This window comes from Desmodus rotundus, chromosome 6 (assembly GCF_022682495.2).
Source record: "Desmodus rotundus isolate HL8 chromosome 6, HLdesRot8A.1, whole genome shotgun sequence".
In the NCBI taxonomy this organism is placed as follows: domain Eukaryota; kingdom Metazoa; phylum Chordata; class Mammalia; order Chiroptera; family Phyllostomidae; genus Desmodus; species Desmodus rotundus.
This window is the reverse complement of record NC_071392.1, coordinates 105,961,997-105,987,842: the sequence shown is the minus strand read 5'-3', so window position 1 is coordinate 105,987,842 and position 25,846 is coordinate 105,961,997. Positions and strand designations below refer to the sequence as shown.

The following is a 25,846-nucleotide window of genomic DNA, read 5'->3' as shown; positions in this document are numbered from 1 at the left end:
TCATCTGGGGAGGGTCTCTCCATCCCGGAAGATGTTCAAGCAAGCAAACCCACCAAAGGTATGAAGACCAACATACTGTTAATGAGCAGAAAAATAATCTCTCAGCAACTCAAATCCGTGTTCATCCAGCATCCCCCAGCTCAGATTTTACTAGCCTGTCTTACTTACCACCTCAAGGATGCATGTTGTCGAGAAGCCATCTGTTTGTGTGGCTTCACCACTTTCTTTTAATCATCTGAAAACCTAAAATAAACCCTCTGGAATCCAGAACAAGCAGTCTGAGTAGAGATGAGAGAAAAATGAGCGGTTGGTTGTGTGTATATTGGTGTGTAAAAAGAAACCTATTGTTATGGCAACCAGCATCCTCAACTGATGCAACCCTGTCCCCAATAATATGAGATGTGATTAAAAACTGACATGGCAGCGAGGAAGAACACACACTACACACATTGGCGTAGCAACCAGAATAGTTAAATGCTGCATACAGTTAAGCGTGATGACTACAAAAATTTGGTAAATTTGTCTGCAATTAATCAGGAACAATTCTCTCATCTGGACTCGAAGTCAGGAGCCTGGAGGTTGGACCTGTGGCCACGACCTTAAGGGATTCGATTAGATCATTGGTGTGGGAGAGGGGGCAGGGGCTCCAGAATGTACCAAGAAGTGCTCTGTTTTCAGCTGACATGCAATAATACATCATTTAGTCAACAGATATTTTTTGAACACCCACTGGGTGCTAGGGATACAAAAACTAATGATCCCGTCCTTGGAGTTTGCAGTTTCTTAACCCCTTGAATGACTCAGATCTGTGTGAGGTCACCGCTGTGACAGAGGTATTTTGTGCCACAGGAATCGGAAAAGGGAGATTTGACTAGTTAGCCGAGGGAATTGAAGCAGGGAGGAGCAGCGACTTGCTCAAGGCAACACTGCAACAGGAACGATGATGAAAACAACCATGTGCCAGGAAGCAGGTGACAGGTTTTACAAATGGAGAACTGGAGGACCAGGAGGATAAAGTGATGTGTCCCAGGTCACACTCTAAGCCAATGGCAGTGGAATTATCCAAAAGCAGGAGTGGCTTCATGCCGTCTTCAACTGAAGCACGGCCAGGGTCAGAACCCACGCTGCGAGGGGCCTTCTTCCCTTAGGTCGCACAGCCGTTCACCTCTCCTGGGGCCTTTTCAGGCGCTCCTTGGCTCCCCTTCTGCAGGTGAGGGGGCAAAAGCGGTGGGAAGGCGCTGGACGGCGTAGCGACATGACCAGGATGCTTGCAGGAATGCAGTGTCAGCTACTGTCACTGACCTCTCAACCTGAGGACAGACCACCAGACTGTCTTCCAGCTTGGTGGTCCGTGCGCCCCATTGCGTGCTGCTGGCTGTGGGTGGCAGAAAGAATCTCGAATCAGCCTCGCCCACGCAACAGTCCAGCCCTGGGGGGAAGGCCCACACGGACAGGCTTCTCAGGAAGGCAAGAAGAGGGCGCGGGTGCTGCCCAACGGTGAGCCCGCGACCCCCAAACCAGTGCCACTGGGGGTCCGCGTCTGCACCCTGCAGGGAGGTGGGCCCGCCCCCCAGTGCGCGCAGGCGCGTGCCGCACTGGGCTCGGGCTCGGACCGTAGCTCCGCGCTGGGCGGCCACAGGCTGGCCTCGCAGGTAGGGAGACCGCAGGCCAGTGGCTCGGACTCCAGGGTGCGTAACGCCGCGCAACCCGATCCCACCCCGGCTCGGCGAGGGCCCGGGTGTGCGGGCCGGGTGTGCTGCTCCTTCCCAGCGCCTCCGGCGTGGGGCGCGGGCTGGGGAGGAGGTTGGGGAAAGCGGGAGCCGAAGGGGGTCTGGGCGGAGTGCGGAGGGCCGGGCGGGTGCGGGGCTGGAAGGGGTCCGCGGATGCGGGCCGCGATCTGCAGGCTGGGCGAGAGGAGGCTTCGTTTATAGAGAAATGCAATTAATTAAGAGTTTTTCATTAATAGAAGGAAGGGTGTAGTAGAGGGCGGGGTTTGGGTTTTCTTCGGAATTGGGTCATTTGGCAAACTTTCTCTTTTCCTTCCGTTCATTTCTGATTTTTATAATGGAAAATTGGATAATTATTATTTTTGCCGTAAAGGGAAAGAATAAAAAGAATTCCGCCATTTTGGCGTTTTTAAAAGTAATCGTCCTGCGGGGCTGACGATCAGTGACCGCCCCGCCCGCCGCCGTCTGTACCAGTCCCGGGAGGACTCGGAAGGGAGGCGGGCGGCGGGCCCGACCCCGGAACCGGCTTCCATCCCCACGGGCTTCCCGGCCGCATCCGGGGTTTCTGTCTGGGGCACTAGCTCCCACCCCCCAACACCTAGAGCGAGGGCATTTATTGAGCGTCTGCTGTATACGAGTATATGAGGAGGCCTTGAAGGGCAAAGTGTGGGGGGAAACTTGGCGGACAGACACCATGAGAAATTAAACACAGCATATTCATTCAATAAATATTTATTGAGCTTCTGCTATGTGCCAGACACAGCTCTGGGCTGAAGAACCACAGTTGTTTTAGGTTGGGTTCCCCGGAAACAAACTCTGGAGGGAAGCTTGAGTGTAGGTTTATTGGGTGTCCTTGGGAATATCACCCGTAGAGGAGGGAGGACAGCAGGGTGGGTGGGCAAAGAAGTTGACCTGCCCCTGCAGTCTCCACGGAGGCCGCAGCCTGTCCCAACGGAAGTTCTGGGGCGAGATGGCCTTTGCAGAGGTGTCCCAAATTGAGGCAAGGGGGCGCGGCCTTTATACCCGGCATCAACTAGTCAACTGGAGAGCTCCTCCCAGGAGAGGGCACTTGGGCGAGGTGGCTCCCCTGGCAGAGGGCAATTCCCAGAGAAGCTGACAGCTGAGGGCTACCAGTGACAGCCTTCCCTATAGCTGGGACTTCCCCCTTTATCCCCGCCTCCCCCAGCCTCTGAGCGGCACAGAAGGAGAAATAGTATTCTAGTCCCTAAGGCAAGAATGGCTAAGCCATTTATGGATTTTGGTACCATTTTTTTCTTATATCATTGGCTGCTCTTCACGCCCACATCTGTGAATCATTCATTCAGTGACTATTTGTGGAGTGCGATTGCCTGATCGGGCTCCTTGCACACTGGGTGCCTTGTTCTGTCTCTGGGGGAGAAGAAAAAGTTAATGCACTGTTAGATTGTGGTGGCGTGGAGCACAGGAGAGGGAGTGATTTAACTTTGTTTGGGGGGTAGATTCTGGGAGTCAGTCAAGCTGCATCTTGAAGGGTGATTAAGAGTTTTCCAGAAAAATGGGGTGTGGAAAGGTACCAAGCAGTAGGAACAACATGGGCAGAAGCCACAGAAGTGGGATTCTGAAGGTGTGACCAGGCTGCAGGAGTGGACGACAGATTCCTTGCACCTGGCTCAGGCCTGGGAGCCACATCTGACCAGTTGTGCGGCTGTGTGGACCTAGTGGGACAATGCTTATGAAAATGCTGTGTAAGCTGCAAATGTAGGGGTGGTATTGGTAAAGGAGGGGTGAATTCAAGTCATAGACAGGACAGTCCCTGGCCTCAGAAAAGGTGATGGTCTAGGTAGGGAGGAAGAACACAGACATGGTATGTGCCCCTCACTAGTCAGGAGCCCACAACTGCCCATGACGGGTCCCAGCACCACAGGTGCACTGGATGATCCTCTTCCCTCCTGCACATTCAAGCACTTGTCTTCTAGAATTATTCTTTTTCTCCTGCACTGCCAGTTTCTTCCTCTCTATAGGCTCATTTTCATCGGCTACAAACGTGCCATAACATTTCCTATTTTTAAAAGCAAAACAAAACAAAAAAAACCCTCTTCCGGAGACCACGTCACTCTCCATAAACCAAACCCCCGTTGCCATACTCTGCTTCACATTCCAACTCCTGAAAGAGTGGTCAGCCCCATCGCCTTACCCTCGCTGTTCTCCCGCAGACAGACCAATCCTTATCGTCAGTTTCTCCCCCTGGAATGTGGACTCTGTGGTGGAGGTGTCTGCCTTGTTCACTGGCAAATCTGCATTGCCCAGACAGTGCCCGGCACATAGTAGGTGCTCAATAAATATCAAACTAATCAACGATTTCTCTTTAGCACCCACTCTGATCAGGTTTCTGTGTCCACAGACCTTCTGAAACGGCTCTTGTCAAGGTTTCCGCTGACCTCCTTATTGCTCAAATGGTCAGCTCTTTGCCGTCACCTGACTTGATCTGTCGGTGGCACCTGACACCATTGACCAGTCCCGCCTTCCTAAAAAGTGGCCTCCTGTGTCCCCCAGAAGCCCAGACTCTTCTGCGTCCCCTGTCACCATGCAGACTTCTGCTAAGTCTCTTTTGTTATAGCTTCCACTTTGCAACCTATAAATCTTGGTGAGCTCCAAGGCCCCCACCTTTTTCTTTATTCTCAGTCCTAAGGTTTTCAAGGCCATCTCTTCAGGATGGTTTTTCAAATTTCTATGTCCAGCCTCGACTTTATGCCTTCTTTCCAGAATGTAAGCTTCATGAGAGCAGCTGGTCTTACTTGAGACTGTATTCCCAGAGCACAGAACGGTGCGGACACCTAGCTGGCCCTCCAGTGTGTGCTGCGGGAAAGGCAGCAGACCTGAACAGGAGGGCAGTCCTCTCGGTCACTCTTCATCCATAGCCCTGAGATACACAATAGGTTCGAAACAGAATGGAATTCTTTCAAGTGTGACCACAGTCACTCTTAATGACTGACGATGTTTTGAATAAAAAGATTGACTCTGTTGAAAATAACTTAAATGACACAAGTATGTTATCTGTGCAAAGTAAAACAATTGGGATTGAAATTAAGGGAGTTCTATTTTATAATTATAAAAGGGGAAAACAAACCTTGGTTTGAATGTTGCCTTGATCAGGCTACATATCTCACTTTTGCCTACCCGATTATGCACTCTCTAATATGGAGGATAGACTCTTAATTTTAGGGAGGAAAAGCTGGAAAATAAATAAATGCAGAAGAACAGCAGGAGGGAGGGTGGGAGCGACAGCAACCATCGCAAGCTGACTTTGCAAGCAAGTAGCCTACATGTTGTTGGCCAGAAGCTACAAAGTCCCTGGAATTTCTGTTAAAAGGGAGTGGATTGGTATTGGTTGAAGGCCTTCTGCTATTGAGATACCACATATTTTTTAATTTAATCTTTACCAAAGTCCTTTAGGTGGATACCATTACCAGGTTTATTTTACACACGAGGAAACTGAGCTGAGAGAGGGTAAGCTACTTACTCAGAGTCACAGGTGTTAAACAGTAGACCAGAGAGTCAAACGGCCTTAACTCTGTCTTGAGTCGAGGTCCACATTCTTTCCTTTAAACCTGTAGCCAGAAGCCACTGTCAAGTGCCGCTACCACCTTAGAGCAACCAGGTTTTTTAAAAAATTATTTATTCATCTTTTTGGCCCTGGCCTATGTGGCTCAGTTGGTTGGAGCATCATCCTGTAGACCAAAAGGTTGCGGGTTCGATTCCTGGTCAGGGCATGTACCCAGGTTGTGATTTCGATCCCTGGTCTGGGCATGTGCGAGAGGGCAGTTGATTGATGTTTCTCTCTCACATCAATGTCTCTCCCTCTCCCTCTCCTTCTCCCTCTCCCCCTTCCTTTCTCTCTCTAAAAGCAATGAAACAAATGTCCTTGAGTGAGGATAAAAATAAATAAATAATTTACTGATTTTACACAGAGAGGAAGGGAGAAAGAGATGTTGTTCCACTTATTTATGCATTCGTTAGTTAATTCTTATACGTGCCCTGACAAGGCATCCAACCTGCAACCTTGGTGTATTGGGACAAGGCTCTAAACCAACTGAGCTACCCGGCCAGGGCAACACAGTGTTTTTGTATTTAACGAGTTGAAATGGCTGAAATCTAACACAAATACTTGTGGAGTACCTACTGTGTGCCAGGCACCATGCTCAGTGCTGGCGATAAAGAAGTGAACAAGACAGAAAGCGCCTTTGCCCTCATGGAACTTACATGTATGCGCCGATGACTGATCAAACACCAATGAGTAAATGAAGATCATTATTGATTATAATGAAGGCAATTAACACAATAATGAGATAAGCGGCAGTCAGAAGGGGTGAGGCATGGGCTGCTACTTTGAGAGGTCAGGAAAGACCTCTTCTGATGAGGTGAACACTAAGCTGAGGCCTGGAGGATGTGAAGAAGGCTGCCAAGCAGAGAGCTTGGGGAAGAGCATTTCAGGCAGAAGGAACAGCAAGGGCAAAAGCTTTGAGTTGGGAACATATGTGAAGCAATAGAAGAAAACCAGAGTCTTTTGAGGGTGGAGGAACAGGTCAGAGAGGAAGACAGGCTAAATTCTATAGGACAAAGCGCTTCGATTGTATTACAAGGACAGTGGAAAAAGCCAGGGAAGAATTTTGGATAGGGAAATTATGTCATTCACATTTTAAAAGCCTTCTCTTACTGGAGAGTAGACTGGAGGGGGAAGGAGAGGGAAAAAGGGAAATGGCTTAGGAGACAACTTCTAAAGTCCAAGGAGAGCTGATGGTGGTTAGGACTAGCATGGTGGTGAAAGAGATGGAGAGAAATGGTCAGACTCTGAGGTGTGTTTAGAAGATAGAGCCAACAGGCAATTGAAATATGTATAAAGTTGTACTTTCTAGTATAATAACTGTGGCCACTGTGGTTATTTAAATTTAACTCATATTAAATAAGATTTAAAATTCCATTTCTCACGTCACAGTAGCCACTTTTCAAGTGCTCAGTAACCACATGTGTTAGTGGCTACTGTGTCGGACATTTCCGTCATCACAGAAAATTCTCCTGGACAGTGTTGGTAAGATGTCTAGGACAGTGGCCAACACATTTTAGGAGTTAAGATGATAGATATTAAGCACATCTGTTATGTCACTAGGTCTTCTTTCCCCTATATTTACCTGTTCAGCCACCTCTTCACTGATGCCAGTATTGCCATAGCCTCATTAAAGTGGAACCAGCCACTGCCGGGGTTCTCACACACTACCTCTTTGCTCTTCAGGTGTGGGAATTTGTTCAACAGATGTTTGAGTGCCCACTCCTGCTTGGGCAGAAGTGGTGGGCAGGGGTCATAAGAGAACGTGATCAGGAAAGAACCCCCAGGTGGAGAAGTGATTCTAGTGGGGTTGGAGGTGGGGGCTAAGAAAGAGGGGAGTTTGGACATGGCCTGAGCTCTGTCATCAAGGCAGCTGACCAGACAGAACTTTGGCTGGAAATATACTCCCCGAGTCAGTTCTACAGGTCACAGTTTACAAAGCACCTTCACACATGCTCGTCTTAGGAGACTGGGGGAGGTGCAGCGCCTGGCCAGAGCCCTCAGCTGGGTGACCTGGTCACATCCAGGAGCCAGACTTGATGCTGGGTTCCTAAGACACCACATACTCCCCTTGGGGCTTACGCGTTTCTCTGAAGGTGGGCAGCTCCTCAAGGAAGACCGCTCCCTCCCTGATTACCCTGGGGGCTGTGTTCTGAATGTAGGCCTACAAGGATGGAGGGGCATGCTGAAATGGAGATGCTGAGGACACTGAAGGGGCCATCCACAGGGGAGGTCAGCGTTCATCTGGTGGCCAGAGACAGCCCAGGTTCCGGCCCTCACCTGCCCTCCACTGCCTTCATTATTCCAGGTGGGCCAAACCACGGGTCTGGGGAGGAGGAGCATTCCCATATCTGCCAAAGCAGGTGTGGATCCTGGGGAGGAGATGATACTTTTCACCTGCCTACACACATGCACGGCGGGATTGGGGCAGAGCCACCGGGCTCACCTGTGTGGTGTCTGTTCCTGTATCTGTTCACAGCCAGCTCTGCCACCCTTGGCCTGCCCAGCAGTTCTCTGGATGTGTCCTGCTTTCCGCGGGAGCCGATCCATGTAGGCGCCCCGCAGCGAGTGTCAGGCAGCGTACCTGTCACTGCCACCGTTCTGCCGCAGTTAAGCGCTGGGCCGGGAGCCAGCTCCAGCGCCAGCACAGTGCGGCTTCTGGAGTGGACTGAGGCCGAGGCCCCCCCTCCTGGGAGCGGCCTGAGGGTCAGTGTCTCTGGGGATTGGCGGGCCCAGCCAGCCGCAACTGCGGGGTGGGGCCTGCGGGCTCGGAGGCGGGGCCTGAGGTGGAAAGTGGGGAATCTGGCGAAGACGTAGGACTCTGTGGGTGGGTGGAGCTTTAAGTGAGGGATCTAGGGATGTGGCTTGGAGGCACTCTGAGCTCGAGACACGTGGGGTCCTAGAGACGAGATTCACGGAGAATGGGCTCTGGGGACGTGGCTGGGAGAAGGGTGCTCAGGGACGAAGCTTTAGGAACGTGGCTTGCAGTGAGGTGCCCAGGGGTCGAGGCCAGCAGGTGCCTGAGGGCGTGGCTTAGGGGTGGGGCACCCAAGAGCAGAGTCCTGTGGGCTGTTGGGGGCGTGGCCTGAGTAAGACCAGGGGGAGCAACATTGCCGACTGGAGGTGGTCGAGGGCCGATACCGGAATCGTCATCCTGAGATCCTACCGCGCTCCAGTTCCGGATAAGCGAGTACCCGCCACTGAACATGGTGGGAGCAGAGCAGCCCCCAAGCCCGGAACTGCGGCGGGAAGATGTGGCCGAGTACGAAGCTGGCGAGGCCCCGGCGGGAGGTGGCGATGCGGGCACTCTACAGCCGGGTAGGAGCCCCAGGCCTGGAGCTGGGCCCCTGCGCGGGTGGAGCGAGGCCTGAGCTCCCTAAGGAGCCATGGTCGGGTGTGAGGGCCGGGTGCCTGCAGGTGCGTCCAGGGGATGGTCCTAAGATGTAGAAGCCTGGGGGTGAGGGGGCGGGGCGGGGGTTGTCCTGTAGGGGAGCCCGAGGAGGTGGGACTTAGGTGGAGGAAGGGCTTCAGGAGGCATGGGCTCCGAAGTGGGAGGAGCCTGGATGTGGCTGGGATGGGGGGTAAGTGGCCTGAGGCCCCTTTGGCCTCCACAGCGGACCTCCCCCAGGACCCTCCAGAAGATCCCTCTCAGGACCCCCCAAAGGATAATGGCCCCTGTCAGTGCCAGGTGTGTGAGCCTCAGCTAGGCTCCTGTCGGGATCCTGGCTCCTCCAATGGTGGCTGTCCCCAGCTCTTCCAGGAGCGGTAAGGATCAGGGCTTACCCCTCTACTTGCTCTGCTTTGGGGCCCCAAAGTGCCATTTCTGTTATGGCCTAGGAGAGGGGGTGGGTGGTGCCCGGTGGGTTGTCTCTGGTTCTTTCCTTCAGCTGCCCCTCCCTCAGGTCAGTCATAGTGGAGAACTCCTCAGGCCAGAAGTCCTCCTGCATCAGCACCTCTGACCTCCTCAAACCCATGAAGAAGAGAAAGCACTGGGAATACCAGACCCCATCAGAGGAGGAGTTGGAGCCAGGCGCCATGGTAGGAAGAGGACAGTGCCAGGGAAGGGGGGAGGCTAGAGGCTAGCCCTCAATTCCCACTATCCTCTCCATCAGTCCAGGTCATGGGGCTGGGCCAGCGAAGACTTGCTCATCTTTTAGGGTCTCATCCTGAGTCAGGTCCTGTACCTGGCCGGAGGGGGATGAATAAACACTCTCCTGCTTCTCTGGAGCTCCCATCTCAGTCTAGCGTCAGGGCTAAAACACACTCACATGAACTGGCACCCAAGACAGTGGTGTGGACAGATGGAGAGCTCTTTCGCTGGAGACCAGGCACTAGGCCAGCAGCCCGGGAGCACAGGGCTCTATTTGCAGAGAAGCAGAAAGAGACAGGGCAAGAAGTTCCAGGGGGCAGGCAAAATGAGCACAGGGTGGGTGTGTGTGTCCTGTCTCCCCACCTGGGAGTGGTGAGAATTGTAGTTGGGTTGTGTAGCTGGGGCATGGCGGGGGGCTACTCATATGAGTCTGTGCCCAGCTAGTAGGGGTTGTCGGCTGGAGCCGTGTTCCTGCTGGTGGCCTAGAAGAAATTTCACCCGTTTGGGGCAAAACACCATGTGGTCAGAGAGCCAGGCATGGGCCAGGAATAGCAACTGGGGCTTCTCCCAAACCCGTGAGGACAGGAAGCTGGAATCAGGCTTGCCTTCCACAGGAGAAGCAAGAAGAAGTAAAGGATCCAGAGGGGCAACCCACTGCTAGCACCCCAGAAAGTGAGGAGTGGAGCAGCAGCCAGCCTGGTATGGTGGCCGATGTGTTTACATATTCACATGATATGTGTTTACAGATTTGGACATGCGAGGCTGGCAGTGTATGTTACCATTGAGGTGGTGTGTTATACACATATATGTGAGCATGAATTAGTGTGTGTGAGAGAAAGAATGAGAGAAAAAACAATGTTTATGCCCCAGCTGGTGTGGCTTAGTAGATTGAGCGCTGGTCTACAGACTGAAAAGCTGCTGGTTTGATTCCCAGTCAGGGCACATGCCTGGGTTGCGGGGTAGGTCCCTAGTTGGAGGTGTGAGAGAGGCAGCTGATCTCTGTTTCTCTCCCTCTCTTTCTCCCTCCTTTCACCTCTCTGTAAAAGTAAGTAAATAAAAATTTTAATAATAACAAAAAGTGGACACAAGAGACCCTTTAAAAAAAAAAAGAAAAACAACGTACAGTTTGTGTATTACTATATGTGTGTTCTTTATTGCGGGCCATACCAGGTGTTTGTTTATCCTCTATCTTGTTGTAGGTAGGCCTCACCACCAGGCTCGGTATCCAAAGACTTGAGTATCACATGGCATTGTTTCCCTTTGGTGGTGGGAGCAAGTCTGTACTCGCCGTTGGTCTGACCTTGCCGTTTTGGCCCCCGGTCTGACCCTTGTGTTCTAAGAAAAATGGAACAAAGGCCATACATAGTCAGCTCTGGCCCTCAGGCCTTCTCTATTACCATCTCCCCTCCTCCATGCCCAACTGTCTGTCTCCTGTCCACAGTGTCAGGGGAGAAGAAGGAAGGCTGGTCGTGGGAGTCCTACCTCGAGGAGCAGAAGGCCATCACTGCCCCGGTCAGCCTCTTCCAGGACGTGAGTGGGACAATTTCCACCTAGGAAATGCTTGTATTCCCAGTCAAGGGACTCATCACCCAACTCAGGCCTTCTGGTGTTTTCTGTGTCTGACATCCCCTGAAGGACTGTCAGGATGGAAAGGGGAGACACTGGTTAGGGTCCCAAAGTAGAAAAGAGCCCACTATAAGGGGTGTCCAGGGTGGGAAGAAATAGGGAGGTGGAACCCAGGCGCACCCAGGACTGGGCCTGCAGACTTTGGAATTCTGGTGCCTGCTATCCAGTTCTGTATGTCGATCTTTCGGTGAGAGGGAACCCTAACATCCAGCCCTGACTCAGCACACATTTTTCAAAGGACCTGAGGGCCATTCTGTCCCACTGCACTAAAGACCCCCAAAGAAGTTATCCCTTCGGTAGTCCTAGGCAGGTGAGGCCTAAAGGAGCTCCTTCACCCTAAGCCCACTAGGCAAGGATAAGGCTGGATGGAAGCTGGGTCCTCTCCAATCTGTGCGTTGACAGTACCAGGCCATCCCTCATAACAAGAATGGCTTCAGACTGGGCATGAAGTTGGAAGGCATCGACCCTCAGCACCCATCCATGTACTTCATCCTCACCGTGGCTGAGGTGAGCAGGGGCTCCCCACCGTTCCGATGATATCTCTCAAGGTAGATGGATGGAGCCTGCACGAGGCCTGAAGGGCCTGGACTCTGATCCAGGAGACACTGACCTGCCCTCAGAAAGCACGTAGTCTAGGAGGGGATTAAGGCAGAACACAGAGAAAGCCAAAAACTGAACAAAAACCTCCAGACAAAGTGTGACGGGTGGTGATGGTCCAGAATGGGTGTGTATTCAGTGCTGAGGGAGCTTTAGGACACCCTGAGGGGATTGTATGAATCCTCTAGGAGCTCACCGTTGTGTGGGTATCAGCCAGGTAAACCTATCAGCAACATACCGCAGATGCGGGGCAGATGTGTGCAGAGAAGCGCTGAGGGGGCAGGAGAAGCTTCACAGAGGAAGGGCCTCCTTTGCTGAGGCTTGAGAGACAACTGTGCATGACTAGGGCGTCCCAGGCAGCAGCAGCAAAGTGAGCAAAGGTTCTGGGACGTGGAATGGGTCACAAATTCCAAGAGCTGCCACTAGCTCAGCAAGGCCAGAACAGAGTGTGCAAGTGGGGAACAACGAGAGAAGGGAGCAGAAGAAAAGGTCACCAGGGTCCAGAGCAGGCCTGAGCCCTGGGAGGTGCCCTTGGGGTTCTGGCTAGTCTTAAAGGGCAGAAGGATGCCACCGAGCATGCTTGTCTTGAACCTGGAACTCAGGGCTCACGAGTACATGAACTTTCCCTGTTGCAGGATGGGAGAGTATGGACAAGGTTCAGGATGGGGAGCCTGCCAGCATTAGAGCCCCTGGGACCACCAGGCTGGGCGGGAGAGGTGAGGGAGAGGGAGTGGGTGTCTGCGGGCATCAGAGTCCCTGTGATCCCCCCTCACGGGGCCAGGTCTGTGGCTACCGTCTCCGTCTGCACTTTGATGGATATGCCGAGTGCCATGACTTCTGGATTAATGCCAACTCCCCTGACATCCACCCTGCTGGCTGGTTCGAGAAGACTGGGCACAAGCTGCAGCCCCCCAAAGGTGAGGCCTAGCTGGGTTAGCATGTGAGGCAGCAGCCCTCTGACCCAACCCTTCTTCCCCAAGGTCCCCCTTCTCTTTCCCCATTGCACAGCCAGCTTCTCCTCATCACCTCCTGCTATGTCTTGGCCCCAAGGCTTCTGCTTTGCCCTCGCCCTTTGAGTGTCCACCCGGGTTGTGTCCTGCTTCGGCAGGGGGTCCCTGGTCAGGCTCTCGAGGGTTGTGGGGTCCTCAGGCCTTCCCAATTCTGCTTTAGTGTGGGGTGCCCTCGCCACAGCCCAGCCTCTGCACGGCGCTCTGTTCGTCCCCCACCGAGGGGCCTAGGTTACAAGGAGGAGGAGTTCAGCTGGAGTCAGTACCTGCGCGGCACAAGAACTCAGGCTGCCCCCAAGCACCTGTTTGTGAGCCAGAGCCACGTGAGTGCCCCTCAGCCAGAGTGAACACCTGCCCTGGGCCAGCTGCAGCGACTCTGTCCCCAGGGCGTCTGACCTAAGGAGGAGAGCTTGTCTACTGGTACTCTCAGCTCTGTTCTGGTCTCTCCTACCAAATGGGAGGCGCACGCTGGGCAGGCCCCAGCCAGAGAGGGAAGCTGGGCACAGGTTCTCTCCCAGTTCCCTCTACAGAAATCCTCTTCTCCGCGCACCCCCTTGGAGGCCCTGGTGCCCCGCCCAGCCTGGACTCTGAGAGGTCGCCGTTCTTGTTTCCCCCTTTGGTTTGCTCTGTAGTTCTTGGTGCGCTGTCCAAGCCTCTGTCCTGGGAGCTGCTTTTCCTTCTCTCTGCCCAACATCAAGGCTCTCCCATTTAGGCCCAACAAACTCACCCCTTGTCTTTTTCCCTGTTCAAGGAAGCTGGCAGCTCTACCCAACAGTTCAAATCTCTCCTAATCCCAAGCAAAAGGTCTGAGAGACACAGGGAACCCCCATTAAAAATATCACCATATCAAAAGCCCAGGGTTTCCCTGGGCCAGGGACCCCGCCATGCCATTCGGGCAGTTACTGCCCACTCCAGTCCAGCCCCAGAGACCTTACTTGCAGGTTCCCAAGTGACTGAGGGGGTTCTCCCCACCATTGGCTAGTTCTGTGGTCCTGGGCAAGTTATCTAACTTGTAAGATGGGGATGATGACAGCTCTCTCATAGGGTAAGGGAGGCTGTGCTCAGCCCAGCACACTCTTTGGGTGAATGTGTAGCCTCCTGCCAGTCACTCATCTTCTGCCATAGGGAAGTTTCCTCTGAATGTACCTGGAAGGCCAGAAGTTTCTGAGTGACTCCGGGCTGGGGACTGTGATTCTGCCTATTTCTCCCACCCCCCAAGCTCCCAGCATGACCCTTAGGGAACCCACTCCTTCCCTTGCCAGTGGGCTCCGGGCTAGCACGAGCCTGCCTGGCTTGGCCATGGCAGCCCCTCCTCTTGCCCCCAGAGTCCCCCACCCCTGGGCTTCCAGGTGGGCATGAAGCTGGAGGCCGTCGACCGCATGAACCCATCCCTCGTCTGTGTGGCCAGTGTGACCGACGTGGTGGGCAGCCGCTTCTTGGTGCACTTCGACAACTGGGACGATACTTACGATTACTGGTAGTGGGAGGGCCCAGGCTTCCCTGGGGGCAGGAAGGGGTGGTGAGGGGATGGTGAGGGGATGGCAGGGGGCGGGAGGCAAGACTTCAAAAACTTATACACCAGCTCTAGCCTTCATATTTGTTTATGGGAATAATTGACTGTCCCATGGATTTGATCTGTATCACAAGAAACACAATGCAATATTAGATGTATCATCTAAAAATACCGAGGTGAAGATGTGCAGATCCCTGAGAGTCATGACCTGCCCTTAGATAGGATGGCGGTGTTCGAGCCGTTAGTTAATGCTACAGTTCTCTGACTCTCAGCAGCCGCCCGTCTAACTCTCACTAAGAAGTAGAATTAGGGTGGGCCCTGACGCCACGCTGTTGCAGGACAGCAGGCTCAGGGCCTCCAAGTTTCACTTGGGACAGTGACGTCCCCTTGGGTTTCAGGTGTGACCCCAGCAGCCCCTACATCCACCCCGTGGGCTGGTGCCAGAAGCAAGGAAAGCCCCTCACTCCTCCACAAGGTGACCGTGCGGCCTGGCCCCACTGCCCTCTCCCTGATCCTGTACCAGTACCTCATTAGCTGGGTCTTTAGGGCCAGGGTAAGGGGACAGATGTGTCCTGGAGCCTCAGCTTCTGTGCTTGGGAATTGAGCCCCTTGAAGTTTAGGAGAGTCCTGTCAAACCCAGACTGTGGAGGTTTCAGGGAAGAAAGTTAGATAAACCCTGTCCCCCCAAGCAAGGGTGCAGGAGTCCAGAGTGAAGAAAGCGTATCCTTCCCTTTCAGAGTGTTACGTGGGCCCACATACGGTAGAGGTTCGGGTGGGGCTGGGCTGGAGCTGGGGCAACAGGGTAGTGGAGGGGATGGGCACCAGGGATCCCGGACAGCCCTGGACACTGGGAGGTGGTGAGGTGCTTGCTAGCACCCTCTGCCTCTGGAGCACCCTGCAAGGAGCTGGCTGTGGTGATGCGGTGGGAGATCGCCCTCCATGGGCCTCTGCCTCTTCCATGCCCCTGGTCCTCCTTGGGGCAGAGAGCTCCCGGTGTGCCTGGGTGCTGGACACTGCTCTCATCCCCTCCTCCAGACTACCCTGACCCCGACAGTTTCTGCTGGGAGAAATATCTGGAAGAAACTGGGGCCTCTGCTGTGCCCACCTGGGCCTTCAAGGTGGTAAGTTGGCTCTCCTTGCCCCCAGAGCTGAGCTCAGGAAGGCTTGGAGCCCTTGGCCAGCTAGGATGGGGCCCCACCCCCACCCCTTTGGCAGGCCCCAGGTTTCCAGGCACAGCATGTGGACCTCCTTCCTGAGGAGGGAGTTCTTATAAGCACTGCTGAACACATCTTATAAGCACTGCTAAAAAGGGCCTTGGCCTGAAGGCTGCTGTCCCCCGGCAGCGACCCCCACACAGCTTTCTGGTCAACATGAAACTGGAGGCCGTGGACCGCAGGAACCCAGCCCTGATCCGTGTGGCCAGTGTGGAGGATGTGGAGGACCATCGAATAAAGGTAGCTCCCAGCCCCTTAGGCTGGGGAAGCGAACAGACTGATTGGACAGGGATTGTGTAGGTCAATTCAAAGTCAAGGGCATGGCATGAACCAGACATAAGGGAGACTGCATGTTGTGGTGAAGAGAGCTCTAAACTTGAGGCCAAAGATGTTGGGTCTCATTCTAGCCTCATGTGTGACTTACCCTTGTGGGCTTGAGCAAGTCATTTCCCTTCTCTGAGCCTTAACATTCTACCTATAAAATGGGCCTAATAATCCCAGTCCTAAGCAAGGATTGATGGGAGATGCCCATAACTTAATGAGTGAAACCCTTGGAAAATGTGGCAGCCCAGATGGATTATTGTGGAGTTGGCCCCTTGGTTCTTCCAATCCAGGATCTTTCTTCTAACAGGCCTGGGGATGGGGAGAGCCTCCTGGAGCCTGCAGGACCTTGGGCTCCACGAGGAACGCCTGACCACCTTTCCCCCCCAGCTCCACTTTGATGGCTGGAGTCACGCCTATGACTTCTGGATCGACGCTGACCACCCAGACATCCACCCCGCCGGCTGGTGCTCCAAGACAGGGCATCCCCTGCAGCCTCCTCTCCGTGTGTATCCCTAGGGCACTCTGATCCTTTCCTACTCGGGTTCAGGTTCAGCCCCACCCCACCCCACACTCTCACCTCCCCCTCCCTGATAGCGCGCCCAGGTCTGACACAGAGGGCTCTGGTGGCCACAGCATGCTCTGAGGTCACGCATTCTCCCTGCCCCTGGGGTTTCTGCTATACTAAGCAGATGTTGGGTTTGGGGTGTTGAGGTGTCCAGGGGAAACTCACTTGGGAGCATGTGCTCGGGAGGTAGTTCCACACCAGGGAGTTCTCTCAGCATCTAGCAGAACCACACCGAGCGTGCATGGCGTCTGCTAAGGACGTGCTGGTTCTGTGAAATAAAATCTCCGTCCCCACAGGTAGGGGTTAGAGGTCAGATCAGTGGACTGCTCAGCCCCAGTTCTCACCCTCAGGATTTCCCAACCCCCTCCCTATTTCCCGGCTGCTGCCACATCTGTCTCACATGGCAGGTTGATCCTTCTCGATTACTCTCCAAGTATGGGCAGAGCCTAAAAAAATGACCAAAGTCTGGGGTCGAGACAGGGACACAGACAGAGAATAGCGTGAACCCGCCTGTCGGGGCTCCTAAGGTGCCCACACCTCCTCTGCATTGATCTTCCCTCCACCAAAGGGACGGAGGGCATGGCCTGCAGGTTTCACCAAAGCGTATGAGAGCCAAGCCCCTCACTCCCCACAGAGGGGTGGATACCCAGTAGCAGGAGATGGTGTCACTGCCTAGCGTGGGGACCCTGTACCTGGGGAACTAGTGCCCAGTGCTGACCTTCCCCGTGGAAACCACTTCTGTCCTGCTCTCCATTCTCCCCACCCCATCCCACCCCCAGGACCCTATGCTGACTCTCCTTCCTGCTCCTCCAGGACCCAGAGAGCCCAGCGCTGCCTCCCCTGGGGGCTGTCCCCCTCTCAGCTATCGGAGCCTACCACCCACGAGGACCTCCAAGTACAGCTTCCACCACCGGTGAGGGAGGGGCCCTGCTCACACCCTCAGGCATCGTTCACACAGAGAGGGTCTGTTTTACACCCACTAAAGACCCTCTCCGAATAGGAACAAGTGAATTCAGCCCACCTTACATGCCTTCTTCTTCCCCAGGAAGTGCCCCACTCCGGGCTGTGACGGGTCTGGCCATGTCACAGGCAAGTTCACAGCTCACCATTGCCTCTCGGGCTGCCCGCTGGCTGACAGGAACCAGAGCCGGCTGAAGGCGGAGCTGTCCGACTCGGAGGCCTCGGCCCGTAAGAGGAACCTCTCGGGCTTCTCCCTAAGGAAGAAGCCCCGCCACCACGGCCGGTGCGGAGGGCAAGGGTGCAGGGCCTCGTGTCCTCTTGGGCCAGGCCAGGCACTGATTCCCCGCCACGGACCTGGTCCCTCTCTCTCCAGGATCGGGCGCCCTCCAAAGTTTCGGAAGATTCCACAAGAAGATTTCCCGAGTAAGTCCAGGGTCGTTTACTCCCGTGGCATCCACGAAGTGTTTACAATTGATGGGATGGGGTGGGGTCCAGAGAAGGAGAAGCTGGAAGGGGGGTTGTATCTCTTCATTTGAGATACTTGGGGAGCATAGCGCAGTGGCAGGAGTACGGATGGGGCCTTGAATGACCACAGGCTCTAGTCCCATTGCACCCATGGCCTTGCAGGGGGTCTGTGGGAAAGACACAGAGCCCCCCTGGGCCTCTGGTTTTCCATGGTGAGGCGGGATGCTTTGGGAACAGTCCCGAGCAGAACCCGAGCAGAACCCGAGCTCAGACTCAGACTGCCTTGTACCAGCCCGGAAACCTCGAGCAGGTGATGCCACCTCTCTGAGCCTTGGTGTCTTCATCTGTAAAATGCTGGTGACAATGGTGCCCATCTTAAAGCGTGGTGGAAGGCTTAAATCAGATGGTCCTGTAAAGTGCTTAATAACCTGCGGGAATTCTTATTAGTCCTGATCTTTGCCTGTCTCCATCTGGGTGTTTTTACGTATTGTTTCCTCTTGCTGGAGACAGAAGGCAATTCCGGCAGCCTCAGGCCAGACTGGCGAGGGCCTTGGCCTTCCTCTTGGCCCTCAGAGTGAGGACTTTGGGGGATGGGAGTGCAGTGGGCACCTCTTCTACCTGCCTGTGGATTACCTGGCTGGCTTCCATTGTAGGGCCACGTTCTGACCACCAGAGGGTGCGTGCCTACTGTGTTCATTCCAGAAATTTCCTGAGTACTCGGGAAGTTAAGTCTTCCCAGGAGAGGGCCTCCAGGCGCTTCAGGGACAGAGCAGGGGGCAGAGCTCAGGCCTGTCACCTCTGTGCAGGGCTCCCTTGTTCTACCAGCTGGCTCTCTCACACAGGGGACACTGATCACTCTGGATTTTGTTCCGTAGGCTTCTCACACAGGGTCACATGGGTAGACCTCCTCAGTGTGGGCTCCAGGGTTCGCTGGTAAACAGCTCCGGGGAAGGAAGGCCGCCTGCAGAGGACAGGACTTAGCTGTGCTCCCCCTGCTCCTAGGGCCATCCCAGCCCCCTGAGTGTCAGCGTTTGAAAGGACAGGAGGAAACCGCAGGGATTGCCTTCCCCAACCTGTTCATTTATAGGCTGGGAAACTGAGACCCCCGTGATGTGGCTTGCCCAGGATTAAAGAGCAAGTTAGTAAGGGCCCGAAAGGACTTCGGGAAAATAGGACAAACAGAACGGGCTTCTGATGCCTGCGCTGTGCTTGCTTGGATGTCGGGGCCACCTGGATGCAAGGTGTCTAGAGACTAGTGCCAGGATGTCACAGGGCCCAGTGGTGTGGCCTCAGAGGGAGGGGTAGGGTCATTAAACAGCCCACCTGAGAGTCTGTAAAGTGAGGAGCCCGCGTTACCAGAAGGAGCAAGCCCTGGATGAGGAGTCCAATCTGGACTGTGCTCTTGGCCATGGTCCTCCCGAGTAGCATGGGGCTTTGGGGCCAGGTTAGTCCCCGGCATCCGCCTGCCAGCCTCTGCCTCTGCTTTCCAGCACTAACAACCGATGTCATCCACCAGTCCCTCTTCATGTCAGCCCTGTCGGCCCACCCTGACCGGTCACTCTCAGTGTGCTGGGAGCAGCATTGCAAGCTCCTGCCGGGGGTGGCGGGCATCTCGGCCTCGACAGTCGCCAAATGGACCATCGACGAGGTAAGGAGTGTGGGCCCCTGCCTCTTCTCCCTCCCCAACTTTGCCCTGTTACCGTGACACCCTGGTTCAGGAGAGGCCCCCCTACCAGGCAGAGATGGATGCTGCCCCTGATGCTGTCTCCCACTCATCCCCCGAGTGCACACTCCCTCCTGGCTACCCACTGGGGACTGACAGACTGTTCCTTAGGCTCATCCTGATGGATGGGGTGGGGGAAGGCTGCTGGTCCAGCTGGAAATCCAACAGCAGAGACGCAAGAATACTCTTAGGCTGATAAGTACAGGCAACGTTGTCACAGCCCTGAAGGCACCAAGGCCAGAGGAGGCCACCTCTCCCCTGTACTCCCAGGCCCGTCTCCTTGGCAACATTGTTCTTTGATTTTCAAGGTCTCCAGCTTTGTTCAGACCCTGACAGGTTGTGAGGACCAAGCACGTCTCTTCAAAGATGAGGTAAGTGAGGCAGGTGCAAGTGCAGAGTGAGGACAGAGGAAGGTGACTCACGGAGACAGCAGGAAGCAGCTGTCCTCACCAGTGCTGCCCTCAGATAGGGATGGCCCTCTGTCGTCCCCCCTGGGGGAGAGTAATCAGAGTGACCGCAGCTCTGGGGAAAGTCTGGTGTGGACCTCGCCCAGCTGGGAAGCCCCTGCGGTCAGACCATCCCCAGGAAGGGAGAAGCACCCCGGAGACCAGACTCCATTCACTGCCCTGCTCTCCGCCCGATCTTTTGTGTTCCCAGCTTTCCTTCAGTCAGTCCATTAAAGGGCATTTTGAATGGCACAGGCTCTGCCATTTACTGCAAGGGTCCTCACCTGCACTTCAGGTCAGGACCCAGAAGCTCCCCAAAGATAGGAAATAGTGAGCTGTAGAAACAAGAATGCTGGCTTTGCAGACAGTTGGGTTTGAATCCAGTTCTGCCAATTAGAGCTTTTCACTGCCACTGAGCCTGCGTCTTCTTATGTGTGAAATTGAGATAAAACAGGTATAGTGCTGCTTACCTTTCAAGGCCATTGTGAGCCTTGGAAATGATGAATGGATCACTGAATCGGAATGTCTAGTATAATTATACCACTAGTATATATACTATTATATGACTACAGAGTAATATATATTATGCTGTATTAATACTATATATAATATTATAGAGTAGTATACAAATCATATCACTATACCAGAATAACTGATACAGAGGGGGTTCAATCCACCGTGGTTCTGACTTATAATGTGTAGCCGTCCTTAAAGGAAGAGCTTTATCGTGTTTCTCCTACTTCGTAGAGTTTGAAACTGGAAGGGACCTTTGAGTTCGTTTAGGTCTTCCTTCCAAAGAATGCGCGCCTCCCCCTCCCCCCAGGGAAGTGTAGTCTGTGCTCTCCATTCAGGTCCCCGCAGGTGGATGCCCATGAGAGGGAGGTCTGCCCCCTTTCCCACCACAGGCCCACCCCAGGCTCTTCATCGGATCCTTGCCGGGTGGGGCTCCTAACCCCTCCCCATTCTGGATGTGCTCCTCCCAGGTTGCAGATCTGATCGTAAAGTGTGTCCAGAGCTGCACCTGCGTTACACACACCCTCTGACCCACACAGAACACCTGGGCTGCTGCTCCTCCAGATGGCTTTGCTTTTGGTTTCGAAAAAGATCTTATTGCTTTAGAGCAGTTTCAGGTTTGCAACAAAACTGTACCTGAAAGAAAGGTGCAGAGACCACCCATATGCTCCCTGCCCCACACTTGCATAGCCTACCCCTTCATCGCCGTCACTCAGCAGAGCGGGACATGGGCTACCACTCACGAGCCGACACCTAGATGTTTCTAAATGGAAAACAAAGATGCATGGAGAGAAACACACCCATCTTAAAGGTACACTTCCACAAGATTTGTGACATGTATTCACTCTGAACCTGAGGCTTCGGCCGAGATATGAAACAGTTCCATCATACCAGAAAGTTCTTTCTCGGCCCCTTTCATCAGTCCCCACTGTCACAGGCAACCACTGTTCTCCTTACGGGCACCACAGGTTAGTTTTGCCTGTCCTTGGACTTCTTATGAATGGAATCACAGAGCACATACGCTTTTTTGTCTGTCTCCTCTCAGTCGGTGAAATGTTTCCGAGGTTCATTCATGTTATTGTGTATACTAGTAGTTTGTTCATTTTTAGTGTTGAGTAGTGCTCCATTTTATAAATATTCCACAGTTAAGAGCCATTTTGTTTTCCCCTCGATTTGGACCCTATATTTTTGTGAGCAAAACTTAAGATTGCACTAGCTTCGTTATAGCCACATCACACCAGTTTGGGGTTCCTGGAAGACCCCAAGTGCCTCTGATACCAATTAACCATTGTAATCTAGACAAATTTTCCAGTGTGTTACTTGTACCACTGGATTTTTTATTACTCTAATGTAAGACTTTCATTTCTCCCTATTAAATGTTACCTTGTTTGTTTCATAGTCAACTCTGGTCATCTCTGATATTAATAAGCCTTTCCAGCCTGAGCCTTCTGTGTTATAAGCCAAATCTTCCCCACATGTGTTCATGAGACAGAGCAGAACCATGTGGCACCCACTAGAAACCTTTCTTTATGTGACAAAAAATCATAAATGAATGCCCTTTGAGTACATTCGTTCAGCCAGCTGCTGAGCCACCCAAGCTTTAATCCTCTAGCCCAGGCTGGGCTTCGTGTTGCCCCCTTGTGGGGAGAAGAGCTGTCTCTCCCAGGAACATCTGCTGCATGTCTCGGCTCAGCATGTTCTGATACAAAAAAAAAGTAATGGCCAGACCAGGGACAATGTGCTGGTGGACTGACAGTAGCCAATAGAGTCTCAGTATGGACCTCCATGGGGGTGGAGGCTTGCCTTCTCCAAGGTCTGGTCCACGTCATCAGTCTCCCCAGGGAGTGACTTCTCTCTGGCTGAACAGATGCAGTCAGGGCATTCAGGGACAGCGGTCAAGATGCCCTCCAGCCCGGACTCAGACCAGTCAGTAGAGGGATGCTTCGTGAGTGAGGAATTAGAACAAAGCAGATAGGTGGGCAGTCCCTCCAGTGTGGTAGTTGGCACTCATGGTCCTGAGCAAAGTCTGCCAATCCTCTTGGTCATCTTTATTGTAGCCCTCTGTGTCTGTTAAATGTATTCAATATTGATGCCGGCTCTGTGCCAGGCCCCATATAAGGTGACAAGGATGGGGAAGGAAAAGAGCAGAAGTCCCCACTCTCAAGGTTCGCCAGGTAGTAGGGGAGACAGAATGGTACATTGCTGCTTCTGGTAGCATGTGGTAAGGGCTGTGAGGGAGGTGTGTGCCAGGTGTAATGGGGGCTCCCAGGAGGGGCCAAGAGACTCTGCCGACAGACAGTGCACCCGATAAACACCGGCAACTTCTTGCTCCCCAAGTGTTCCTTTCTTTTGGGTTCCTGTGGGCCATGTCTTTCTGTTGTGATGGCATAGATGTCTCCTCACCAGATTTTTTAAAATTTATTTTATTTTTTTAAAGATTTTATTTATTCATTTTTAGAGAAGGGGAGGAGGGGAGAAAGAGAGGGAGAGAAACATCACTGTGTGGTTGCCTCTCCCACGCCCCCTAATGGGGACATGGCCCCCAACCGGGGACATGGCCCCCAACCCAAGTTTGTGCCCTAGACTGGGAATCAAACGGGCAACCCTTTGGTTCGCAGGCCAGCACTCAAGCCACTGAGCCACACCAGCCAGGGCATCACCAGGTTCTGAGAGTGCTGATTACAGTTTAGCTTGGCCTCTGTTAAATGCTCCATGTCTGGCTCTCTAAGGTTACCTCAACTTGGAAAATTCCCTGGTCCTATCCTCAGCTCTCAGGTTGTTGCTGAAGGTGGATTATTGCATTTGTCTCATTTAATTCATTTCCCTGTTGAATTCCTCTACCTTCAAGGTCAAATATGACCCTGCCGATATTATGGCTCAACACTCCCCATATCCATCAGCACGCATACAACGTCTTGTATATCCTTCAATAATCCCATTGTCCCCTGAGGTAGTCCCAAATTGCTGGAGTACTAACTCCAGTCTTTGCTTTGAAGAACTAGAATCCGCCCCAGCAGTTACAGTAGTGAGAAGTCTCTGAGTGAATCACTAGAACCCTTTAAAAAAGTCTTGTAGAATGTGCCCTTTTGGATTTGTCTGATGGCTGCCTTGTGGTGCCATTCAACTTATTCCAACACCCCCTGTATTTTCCATAAGCTGGAAGTTAGATCCCAAGGCGTGGTTAGGGTTAGGTTAAATCAGTCTCTCTCGTAGCTCACAGGTAATGCTGTGATGCATTGATCGGAATGCCCACGTCTCTTCACAGGACTAAGATTGACCAGTGGATTCATGTGGGGACAGTTTTATGAAGCTATGTCAGTGAGGACTCAGAAAACATTATACAAATACGCACTGAAGTCCAGTAGAAAGTGTGTGTGTGCGTGCGTGTGAGAACATGGGGAAACCAGTGGATCTTTCTTTCCTTCTCTGTCCCCATTGCTGTCTTCCTTTTTTCCTTCCTCCTTCCCTTCTCCTTTCCCTTCTTCTTTCCCTCTCCCTCCTCCTTTCCTTCCCCCCATATATCCTTTACTCCCATTTTCCTTCTGCCCTCCCCCTCCCCATGCATATGCCCACCTTCCTTCACTCCTTCCCCATGACCCTCTCTGCCTTCTCCGCTTTCCACCTCCCTCCCCCCACCCTCAGATGATTGACGGCGAGGCCTTCCTTTTGCTGACACAGGCGGACATTGTGAAGATCATGAGCGTCAAGCTGGGCCCAGCCTTGAAGATCTATAACGCCATTCTCATGTTCAAAAACGCCGATGACACCTTAAAGTGACTGGCGCAGGGCTGGGCCCTCCTCCAGCCCCAGCCAGGCCTCCCTCTGCACCTGATGCTTCCTTCCTTCCTGACTCGAGTTCCTCATATTCCACCTGTGCCCCCACCGCCCTCTGTATCTGACCAGGGGTGGTCCCTCTTCTCTCCGGGGCTTCTTCCTACAAGGTACATGGGAGCAGAGGAGCCCTGGGGAAGATGGAGTCCTGACCCTTAAGTCCTGGAGGTCATCTGCCACCAGGCACACCAGTGAGGGTGTGACTGCACTGGAGGAGCACTGCTGATGGAGTAGGTATGGGGTGCCCTGCCTGTGGCAGTGCACGTCTCTAGCCAACTTGTTCTAATCACCAAAGGGTCTTTTTTGTTAGCAGTTAAGAACAGTCTGGTAGAATGGGAGACCGTTTTTAGCATCTCTCTGTGCTTTTCTTTCCTTGTCTCCTTTCCTCCTACCAAGAAGTAACCCTGCCACAAACATATTGACTCAAAAAGACACCTCCCTGGCTCCCGTCTCCTATGCTGCTCTCATCCTGCTGCCCAGTTTCCTGGGCAGGACCACCCCCCGCCGCCATGGCCCCACCAGACCCCACTGGCTCTTCCCCTGAGGTAGGGGAAACATGTTTTTCTAGGATCCAATGGGAGTCTCGGCCACCTTTCTCCCTTTTCCCCAGAAGTGAGGGATTCTGAGCCATGATGCCTTCTTAAACAGTCTCAGTTCTGGACTGCTTGGCATTTATAGTGCCCCATGCTACGTCCTGTTTCCAGCAGAGTGGGTGGTCAGAGCACTTTCCCTCTGCAGCAAAGGGTAAGGTTCCATGGACATTCCCCATACACTCTTATTGTTTAGGGCGTGGGGAAGAGGCAGCTTGGCTGGCTGGGTAGCCAAGGCCAGCCCCAGGGTGTCAGACAATATCAGATCTCTGGTCAGAGGGGCAGCTCCAGCAGGCATGGTGGCCCCCAGAGGAGGGCATAGCATCCTTCCCTGTAGCTGTGGGTCTCAGCCAAGGTGTTGCCCACAGTGGAAGTGGGGGGAGCATGCCCACCAGGCCCCCTGTCAAGGGAATGTAGCACTCTGTCTGGCACACACACACACCCTGTAACATCACATCGACCTAGCCCTTAAGTGGCCTGCTCTTGAGGAGTTTTACAAAGATGACTTGAAGTTGGGGGTTGGGAAGGTGAATTCTGTCTTTGAACTCCCTGTGTCCTTTAAGCCTTTCTTAGCATTCCCCATCAGTGTTGCACTGCCAGCCAGGTGCCTGCTGGGACTCTGGGACTTTGACCTTTCTGTCCCAGTGGGGGCCCAGCATCCACTGAGCCACTGCCAACCCTGCCTGTAGCCTGGGAGTGGGCCCCACATGGAGGTGAGGAGCAGCTGCCAAGCTCCCACAGCCTGCAGGGTGTGGGGCGGAGGGGGGCCTTCCCCAGACCCCCTCTGTCGGTTTCGATGTGTGAGTATGTATGTGTGTGTGTTCACGTGCAGGGCACTCTCGGAAGTGTTTGACAGGGTGTTGATGTGGGGCTCAGCATTGGGAAAATGTCAAGGGCTATTACTCTTAAAATACGAAGCTTTATCTTTCCTGTAGAGGAGGGCAACCCAAGGTTCAGTTGATTTCCTGCCCCAGCCCAGTAAGAGGGCCTCTCTCACAAGGGACCAGACAGCTTTGCTGGCAACCATTCAGTTCTCCCCCGCCAGTTGCACCCCCCTCCCAGGGCTTTAGATGTT

The 25,846-nt window shown here is 53.5% G+C and overlaps 1 protein-coding gene across 1 annotated transcript; it reads left to right on the top strand.

Annotated features, from left to right (window-relative positions):
- The first annotated feature begins 1,631 nt into the window (after positions 1-1,631).
- L3MBTL1 (L3MBTL histone methyl-lysine binding protein 1) lies at positions 1,632-25,466 on the top strand. Its single transcript, XM_053927279.1, has 22 exons — positions 1,632-1,652; positions 7,470-7,615; positions 7,787-8,013; positions 8,484-8,625; positions 8,922-9,072; positions 9,210-9,345; positions 10,012-10,096; positions 10,839-10,927; positions 11,426-11,530; positions 12,402-12,537; positions 12,859-12,950; positions 13,953-14,104; positions 14,539-14,615; positions 15,176-15,261; positions 15,484-15,594; positions 16,066-16,180; positions 17,057-17,156; positions 17,289-17,486; positions 17,577-17,626; positions 19,159-19,316; positions 19,700-19,762; positions 23,993-25,466. Exons 2-22 carry the CDS (start codon positions 7,480-7,482, stop codon positions 24,125-24,127), a joined length of 2,544 nt encoding a protein of 847 aa, XP_053783254.1. The 5' UTR covers positions 1,632-1,652; positions 7,470-7,479; the 3' UTR covers positions 24,128-25,466.
- Positions 25,467-25,846: the final 380 nt, after the last annotated feature.